The following is a 9,523-nucleotide window of genomic DNA, read 5'->3' on the forward strand; positions in this document are numbered from 1 at the left end:
GGCAAAAGATAATGTTTCATATATTTGATACTTAGAATTCTTCTCACATGAGAAAGCAGGACCCAGAAAAAGAAAACGGCTTGGGTATAGCAATTCTACTGCATGAAAACAACAATTTTCATCAGATGTCGTAATAAACAGAGGCCAGCAATTAACCTCAAGGAAAAAAATCTAGTGGGAAAGATTTAACACAGCAATTTAAATAGCATACTTGTCAAAACATATAAGACTTTAAATGGAAAATCCAAACAGTAATATCAGAGGGCTAAGACCTTCCAATTAAGCAGAAACTATATAAGACAATTTATAATATATACATAATAAACATCTAGTATAAATATTTGTACTATATGAATCTGGGACCCTTCAGTCCTCAGGCCGAAGCTCTAGCCACTGAGCCAAACCAGCTAGGGCAATCCTATTCTTAAAGACTTGATTTTTGTCATAAACAAGTGGATTTGAATCATATCAAACCACTATACATTTTTTAATGAAATGTCTCATTTCTACTCATGCAATTCTACCTTAAAGCTTATGTTGTATAATCTATACTAATAAAAGGGTAATATGCTAATTAGACCCACATCTTCTGGACATCCATCCGGATGTTCTTCTGGACAAAGCCACGGTAGTGGGGGCTGAGGCAGAGGTGGTTAGGGGCAACCAGGCTTGCAGGAGAGGGCAGTTAGGGGTGACCAGGCCGGCAGGGGAGGCAGTTAGGGGCGATCAGGCTGGCAGGCAGAGGCAGTTAAGGGGCTATCAGGCAGGCAGGCAGGTGAGCAGTTAAGAGCCAGTGGTCCCAGATTGCGAGAGGCAGTCAGATATCCCCTGAGGGGTCCCGGATTGGAGAGGGTGCAGGCTGGGTTGAGGGACACACCCCTCCGTGCACGAATTTCATGTACCGGGCCTCGAGTATATAGATAATAAACATATAGTATAAATATCTGTACTATACTCGTATGCTTTATGTAAGCACATACAGTATACACATAGGTGTCGTGTAAATATTTATGTTCAATTGTGTGTATTTATATTTCAGTTCTAGATAAATTTCCTTTGACAACTAGCACTACTGATAATATAATGTTGCTTCAAAAACAGTATCCCTCTCCCTTCTTCCTGTGATATGAAGAGTCTACGCTTAATTGTAGCAGTAGCCACAATTTACCAGCAGCACAATTCTTGCAACAAACTCAACAAAAACACTTCATTTTATAATAATTACTATATTAACTATGCACAGTTCATACCTATAATCTTTTTATAAAAACAACAGAGCTTTTTGCAATTAAAAAATCAAAATGATGGCATCAATTGCTTACAATTTTCATTATTATTAAGCAAAAAAGCAAGATATATGATTTTACATATGAAGCATAAATGAAAGTCAATACATAAAAGGAAAAAAAGACAATGCAAATTAACAAATGGTTAATAATGATTGCATTACAGTGGAGCAGAGGCAGTATAGACTATAGGGGAATTTATTTTCCTTTATCCCATTTCCAGTTTTTTTTTGATATAGCATTAAACTATTTACATAAGAAAATATGTCCTAAACTTAAATTTACCATCATTCATTTCATTTTTGTGTTAGGTACATAATTTAGGTAAGCACTATGAGATAATATAAACCAGGAACACAAAAAATCAAAAAATTAAAAACTTTTAACTTTAATGGACTGGTTGTTTTAATTTCTAATTATTATGTATCAGAGGTATAACAGTTAAAACACAATAGATTTGCCCTGGCCCAGTAGCTCAGTTGGTTAGAGTGCTGTCCCGATGTGCCAAAGTTGCAGGATACCTGGTTAGGGTACATACAAGAATCAACCAATGAATGTATAAATAAGTGTAGCAACAAATCGATGTTTCTCTCTCTCTCTCTCTCTCTCTCTCTCTCTCTCTCTCTCTCTCTCTCTCCACAATAGATTTGGAAACACAATTATTATGGATATAATAATTAGAATTTACTTTTTAAAAATATATATATTTTATTGATTTTTTTTACAGAGAGGAAGGGAGAGGGATAGAGAGTTAGAAACATTGATGGGAGAGAAACATCGATCAGCTGCCTCCTACACACCCCGTACTGGAGATGTGCCCGCAACCAAGGTACATGCCCTTGACCAGAATCGAACCTAGGACCCTGGGACCCTGGGACCTTTCAGTCTGCAGGCCGACGCTCTATCCACTGAGCCAAAACAGTTAAGGATAGAATTTACTTTTAACACTCAGGCCATTGGCGTTTTTCTCCTTTAGCATTTCCAACATTATTATACTACTAGAGGCCTGGTGCACGACACTCGTGCACTGCAGAGGGGGGGCGGGCGGGCTCAGCCCACCCTGCGCCCTCTCTCAGTCCAGGATGTGGGGAGTAGGCCTAAGCCAGCAGGTAGACATCCCCAGAGGTGTCCTTAGCTCTGCTGGCAGAGGTGGGAGAGGCCCCCGCAACCGCAGCTGTGCTCGCCAGCTGTGAGCCTGGATTTTGGCTGAGCGGCAATCCCCCTCTGGGAGTACACTGGCCACCAGGGGCAGCTTGTGCCGAGCGTCTGTCCCCTGGTGGTCAGTGTGTGTCATAGCAACCAGTCATTCTGCTGTTCAGCCTATTTGCATATTAGCCTTTTATTATATAGGATTCTTCAAAATTGGCACAAATTTCAAGATAGGCCAAAAAATTAAATTGTTCATTGTCAACCAAATAAAGCCCTTATTACCTTAAATACAATACGAAACTTTCTAAAAAGAATATCAAAATAGATATGTTTACCTCGACTTGTATAATTCATATCAAAGTAGACTTGCATCTTAATGGTGTCCAGGGATGGATTTTTATTGTCCAGTAGCCGATTCACGCAAACCTAGAAAAGAATACTCCATGAATGCTTCTAGTTATAGTTTCTAAAGTGATCCAAAGTATTTTCTAAACCTATTTTTAAAAAATAAGGAAAACATAGTTTCTGAGCTTTTTGGCTAAGATTAAGTGTAAAAATAAAGGAAATATCAAAGTAATAGTTTTTGATACTTATCTACCAATAACTCCTCTTACTATTCTTTCTTTTTGAGGACTTCATACTTTATTATTCACCGAACCAAGAATATTTATTAAGTAATAAGTTATTTCCCCTAAGTTAACCAGTATCACCATATCCAGGGTTAATAGTCTAGTTGAAGACAAGAAACTTGACATTTTGGTTAGTCTATACCAGGGGTCCTCAAACTTTTTAAACAGGGGGCCAGTTCACTGTCCCTCAGACCGTTGGAGGGCTGGACTATAGTTTAAAAAAAAACTATGAACAAATTCCTATGCACACTGCACATGTTATTTTGAAGTAAAAAAACAAAACGGCAAAAACACCTGCATGTGGCCCGCGGGCCTTAGTTTGAGGACGCCTGGTCTATACAGTGTGAATGTGGGTAAATGGTCCATGAAGCTCATGAGTCGTGTCCAGAGCTTTTCTCAAACTCCTCATCCCTACTTAATTGAGCCTTTAAACAACACTCCCTTGCTGATGCTGGAGGTCATATACATTTTATAAAAAGCTGCTGCAGCTACCCTCCTCTGCTCACAAAATTCATCTGGCTCTGCCTTTTATTTCAAAATGTCTTCCTCTGGTCTGTTTTCTCCTATTTCCCGCCCCCCCCCCCCCCACCCTTCCCTGCTTTGCCCCTTTAGATTACATGATCAACCTGAACTTTTGCCTCCTGTCTTCCCCTCCCCTCCCCTCCCCTCTCCACCGCCCGCCCCCCAACTTTCCTTTCTCACTCTTTCACTCTTTAGGCTTAATCTGCAGCTGGCTGGCACATCTGTAGAATCGCCTGCCCCCACCTCCCCAGCATCAGCCCTGCCTTCCTGGGAGGAAGAAGGGAAGAATGCAAGAGGACAGGGCAGTCTTTATGGAACCTGTGCACCTGGGTCCCTCCAAGTGGAGAAGGAATGTTCTAAACACAGAATTTACGAAATCTACCTCATCCAGGTGATTTGTTTTTGCAACATTTTTTTATCTTAAATTTTTCAATTACAATTTAATATTATCCAAGTAATTTTTAATTGAGAAAAAATAAAACTTTGTCATTTTAATTGTGATATACATATACCTGTCACACTAAAAGTACACTGAGCTTGATTCTCTCCAATTTAGTTGAATCAGAGGAAAAAAGAAAAACTCTTCTTGAACTAAGAAAAGAAGAAAAATATGTCTGCCCCTCCTTGATTCTCCTCCACGGCTTTCCAATAGAATTTCTCATTGACCGTCTGTCATTGCCCCTATTGCTACGAACGGGTTCCATACCACGTTTAAAATCAGCACCGAGAGACCCGCTCCAGGCTGCCCTGCAGAACCAGGGAGTCTGTACTTCCTGCACAATCACCCTAACAACATCCCCCCAGTTCAGGTTCCCCAGGCTCTTCCTGACCCTTAGCATCTGCACATGGACCTGTGCTGCACTGCGTGAACTGCTGGCTGTGAGAGAAGAGGGGGATGGTGAAAATTTTCTCTGCCGTTTGTTTTAACCCAGAAAATATCCATATATAAGTTGGTGAAAGCTGGCTTCAAGTCTTCTGTGTAAAGAAGGGAATTAAAATCATTACACCCAGAATATATTTTTTAAATGTTGAATTTTTAGGAAATACATTTAAGAATATTTAGAAAATAAATATTTAAGCACTTAAATCCAATGAGTCAAACTTAAAACATATGAAAAAAATTAACGATGTTCTTTAGTTCTTAAAAATGGTTTTCAGTCCAGCCGGCATAGCTTACTGGTTGAGCGTTGGCCTATGAACCAGGAGTTCACGGTTCGATTCCTGGTCGTGGTACATGCTTGATCCCCAGTGTGGGGTGCACAGGAGGAAACTGATCAATGATTCCCTCTCATCCTTGGTGTTTTTTTCTCTCTCTCCCTCTCCCTTCCTCTCTGAAATCAATAAAAATTATTTTCAAAAATGGTTTTCAGGTACATCTACTTGATTTCTAATTATGAGTTACTTTACTTTGGCTTCAGTTTTTTTCCTTTAGAACTGAAAAACACAAATTACACTGAATCAATAGTTATATGATAGCCCTAGCCGGTTTAGCTCAATGCATAGAATGTTGGCCTGTGGACTAAAGGGTCCCGGGTTTGATTCCAGTCAAGGGCTCGATTCTGATCAAGGACACATTCGACAGTTCCAAGCTTGATCCCTGGCCCTGGTCAGGGCGCATGCATGAGGCAACCAATTGATTCTCTCTCACATTGATGCTTGTCTCTGTTCTCTATCCTTCCCTTCCACTCTCTCTAAAAATCAATGGAAAAATATCCTTGGGTGAGAATTATCAAAAATAATTACATGAGAGCTCATGAACATGGACCACAATGTGGTGATTGGGAGTGGGAAGGACAGTAAGTGATGGTAGAGGAGGGTACAGGGGGGATAAATGGTGATGGAAAAAATGAAATAAATAAAATATAGTTATATGAATTTTAATTTAGTACTATATAATTTTACAGTATATGACAAGTCATTTAATAATGTTCTGAATATAACATTAGATTAATAACAAGATGTCTCTAAAATTCTGTGGCAGACATTCTACCAGCCAGTATCCATACCTCTTTTTTTTTTTTTTTTTTTTTTTTTTACTAACAAAGCCCCAATTTGGATTGGGGCAAAGACTTGTTCAACTGAAAAAGAAAAAGAAAATCAACATTTCAGGCTGACTTGCAGTATTCTGGTCAAGCAGCATGGGAGGGATCCTGGGAAAGCTATTATTTTCCTAATAGAAAGTGAGAGACCGATTGGCACACGCATTTTGCTCTTTGTCCTTCCCCCTTATACCTGCCTTAAGGTGGAATAGCTATCTTGTGACCCTGGGATGGAATCCATATGCGTGATGGTGACCAGGAAGCCAGGAATAACAGCCTATGCACCTCTGGACTCTGTTTTATGAGAAAAAACAAGTCTCTTATTTGTTCACACCATCATTTGGTGGGTTTTTGTTTCATGGAGCTGAAGTCAATAATGGCTAACACTCATACCGTATTTATAATTGCAAATAAGTATTTCAAAGTTTGAGAATTGTTGAATCACCTTAACAAGTTTCTCCACGTCACTTTTCAGGAGGGGTCTATCCATGTTAAAGCCATTACTGGGATCCAGGACAACAGCTTTCACCTGAGAGTAGGAGAGAGCCCATTAAATAATTTCATTTCATATTATTATAAAATTAATATGTTTCCATTTTTTAAGCAACTGCCTCTTGATGACTCAGGGGTTGATGATTCAGCTGACTTTCTTATTACCCAACTCATCAGCACCTTCATTAGAGGTTGAAGAAAGGAAGTACTAAACATCAAATCTGAAAATGGTGTTAGAAAAATTATATGGAGAAATAGGCTAAAAGCAATGGCTAGATGTTAGATTGGGAAACTATTTGAATATTTTACTGTGTTTTTATTGTGTATTGTTAAACCAAAAGCTAACAGAGAAACCAAGGCAACAAGTAATGTTTACAAATGAACAAAAACATGTTATAAAAACTCTTTGAGCCCAGCTGGTGTGGCTCAATGGTTGAGCATCGACGTATGAACCAAGAGGTCACGGTTCGATTCCCAGTCAGGACACAAGCCCAGGTTGCAGGATCGATCCCCAGTGTGGGGTGTGCAGGAGGCAGTAATCAATGATTCTCATCATTGATGTTTCAATCTCTCTCTCCTTCTCCCTTCCTCTCTGAAATCAATAAAACATATATTAAAAAAATAAAAACTCTGACACAGTACACTATTGATGTTTCTAAAACTCATCAAGATCTTCTAAATCAGTCTCTATAATTCTAGAACTGACATGCTTTATAGACTTTTTAAAAAAGTATGTTTTGCTAACTTGTCCGATGATCTCAATATGTTTTCAACTGAATAACATTTAGGAAAGTTTCACAGAAGTTTAAGAGGAAAATAGGCACCACTTAAAAACATTTTAAAAATAAAGCAGTAATTAACAGAAATATTCATTCTTACCATAAAAGCAACCAGAGTTTCAGAGGCCACCTCTCCATGGGATGCACATTCTTGTCCTATTTCTCGAATGATATTCTTTATAACACTTTCTGCCTGAGTGGGAGGCATTCTGGCTAAGTAAAACAAAAATTATTTTTTAAATTTGTATTTATATATTGTTTCTTGTTTAGATTTCTCTTTGTGTTTCATCTGTAGAGTCATATTATTTATCAACTTATAAGTATTTATTAGCATGTAGGCCTCTCCTGTTTTGCATTAATTTGTTTTATATTTATAAAAATGAAGAACTTGGCTGATGACAGAGAAACTGGGACTTCAAACAACTGAAACATTTCCTTTTTATTTAAATAATGGTGGTCACCAAAATAAATTTATATCATAAATTTATATCACATTTTTAAATTTTTAAAAAGGCTAAACAGTATGGGGCGGGGGGTTAGAATTAACGGGAAACCCCACCCCAACCTGTGTAGGTGGCAGAGTACAGCTTATTCCACCACATTCACCAAATGACCTTTCATAATTATAAGACACTTGGAAAGCCATTCTTGCTCAGATCATCTAAATTGTCTTCACTGCACATCCAAGTTGGAGATTAGACTCTTCATTAAAAACATAAACACCAAAATTCAAAACATATTATGAGAGTTACGCACCAGGGAGAAAAATGAACTCCTGGTTATTACTTCCATTTACTATAAACCAGGAGAAGTTGGTAGATGTTAATGGTTACGAGGTGCCCGGATTTCCCGGAGCATCAGTAACCGAGCCTGGGGAACTTAGCACGTAAAGCACAAAGGCAAGCCCGGGTAGGTGAAGCGAACTCCGCATTCTCAGCGGTCAGGTAAGAGGTAGCACTGGGCCTTTTGTCCAGGACAACCAGACTACCTGGGACCCATGGCGACGAGGCCCGAGTTCTATATAATTCCTGGTGGTTAAAATAGCGCACGGCATAAGGTAAGCACTTAACATCGCTGGTAACACGTCCTCGGCGCCAGCCGCCCCCGTGCGCTTGTGTGTGTGCGCCTGCGCGAGCGCGGTTCGGCTCTGCGCTCCGGTCACCTCTCCGCACCTGCCCCCCCACTCTCTGAAGCACGAACTTTCCCGAGTGCTGGGCCTTGGGGTGCAAGCGGCGCTGGACAGAGACAGGAAGACGAATTAAAATCCTAACCTGCGGACGGAAGTGACCGCGGTATCCGCCCTGCGGCGGCTCAGCGGGCGGGGAGAGACCTTTGCAGTTAGACTCCGCAGGCTGCGCGGACCCGCCGGCGGTCGGGGCTCTGTCCGCCGCCTACGCTCGCCTCTTCACAGGCCGCATCTCAAGGGCACGGAGCCCCGAGTGGGCTGACCTTGGCCGGAATCGGGAGCAGGAGCCGAGTTTATCCGACTCTTTTCTGGAGCTTCTAGGGCAGCTGGGCGCTCTCCGCAGCGGCCGCGTAACCATGGAGACCGAACGCTAGAAACCAGGGGCGGGGCCATCGTCTGGGCGGGGCCACCGCGTGGGCGGATCCAACCTGGAGAGTATTGTCCCTGAAGGATGAGTGGGAAGAATTTTAGAAACCAAAAAAACCTCACAAATGCCCAGATGCCAGTCAGAAAAAGCCAGGTTCATTACACCTCAGGGTTAAGGGTGTTAAACACAAAATTTCTTAAACAAGGGTATCAACTTGCTAGCGTGGGAACCTGTAGGCATTTTAAAAAAGGAGGGTCTGGGAGAGGCGGGAGCCTGTTCCCAGACGATGGGAAAACCAAAGCGTTGCAGTGTTGAGAAATGAGTCCATGTGAAAGTATCTAGTTTTAAAAAACAAGGGTAAAAAGGTTCGCAGTTTAATTTCATGTCCTGTTGTCAAAGGAAGTCCATAAGAGAATGGTCCAAGGTGCCAGAAGAGAAAAACGCATATTGGAAGGATGTCTGCAGAGTGAGCAGGGTCCCTCTGGCAGGTGGGGTCCCTCAGCATGGCCTGCGGGGATTGGCCAAAACCAGCTCTCTGACATCCCCCAGGGGTCCCGGATTGCGAGGGGCAGTTCTCGGGTGACGCACCCTGGAATCAGGCTTTCTCCTCTCTAGTTCCAGAGTGCGTCACCCAACAACCACTGCTGCCAAGTCATCGCAGCTCCTGCTTTGAGCGTCTGCCCCCTGGTGGTCAGTTTGTGTCATACCTGTGGGCCAGTCAGACAGTCGCTTAGCCTTTTATCCTATACTAGGAGCCCGTTGCACGAAGTTTCGTGCAATAGACTTTTCCTTCACCTGGCTGCCAGCACCAGTTATCCGCCAGCAGCAGTTTTCCTCTGGCCACCCGGCGATCAGAGCGCCTCCCGCCAGCACGATCGGCCACCTCGAGAGGAACTCCGATCGGGAGGCGCTCCGATCGGGCGGGTGGCCAGAGGAAAACTGCTGCTGGCGGAAAACTGGTGCCAGCAGCCACGCAATCGGCCACCCCGAGTTCCACCACCAGCATCTTCCGCAGCGCCGGCCTAAGCAGCGCCGCAGGCCGGCCATTTAAGCCGGCGGGAGGAGCGGGGGTCG

At 42.2% G+C, this 9,523-nt stretch overlaps 1 protein-coding gene across 2 annotated transcripts in view; it reads right to left on the reverse strand.

The window, feature by feature from the left end:
* The window catches only part of CFAP206 (cilia and flagella associated protein 206), a 32,229-nt gene extending 23,813 nt beyond the window's left edge, over nucleotides 1–8,416 (reverse strand). Inside the window, exons 1-4 of one of the 2 annotated variants that reach the window (XM_079781689.1) lie at nucleotides 8,168–8,416; nucleotides 6,997–7,105; nucleotides 6,071–6,154; nucleotides 2,771–2,861 (exon numbers count right to left, since the gene is read on the reverse strand). In XM_079781689.1, the coding sequence (XP_079637815.1) occupies nucleotides 2,771–2,861; nucleotides 6,071–6,154; nucleotides 6,997–7,104 (283 nt within the window). In that variant the 5' untranslated portion in view covers nucleotide 7,105; nucleotides 8,168–8,416. Of the gene's footprint in view, nucleotides 1–2,770; nucleotides 2,862–6,070; nucleotides 6,155–6,996; nucleotides 7,110–8,167 lie in introns of both variants that reach the window. The other variant, XM_079781688.1, reaches the window with a different exon arrangement.
* Nucleotides 8,417–9,523: the final 1,107 nt, after the last annotated feature.

The sequence above is a fragment of the Cnephaeus nilssonii genome (assembly GCF_951640355.1).
Source record: "Cnephaeus nilssonii genome assembly, chromosome: 9".
Lineage (NCBI taxonomy): Eukaryota > Metazoa > Chordata > Mammalia > Chiroptera > Vespertilionidae > Cnephaeus > Cnephaeus nilssonii.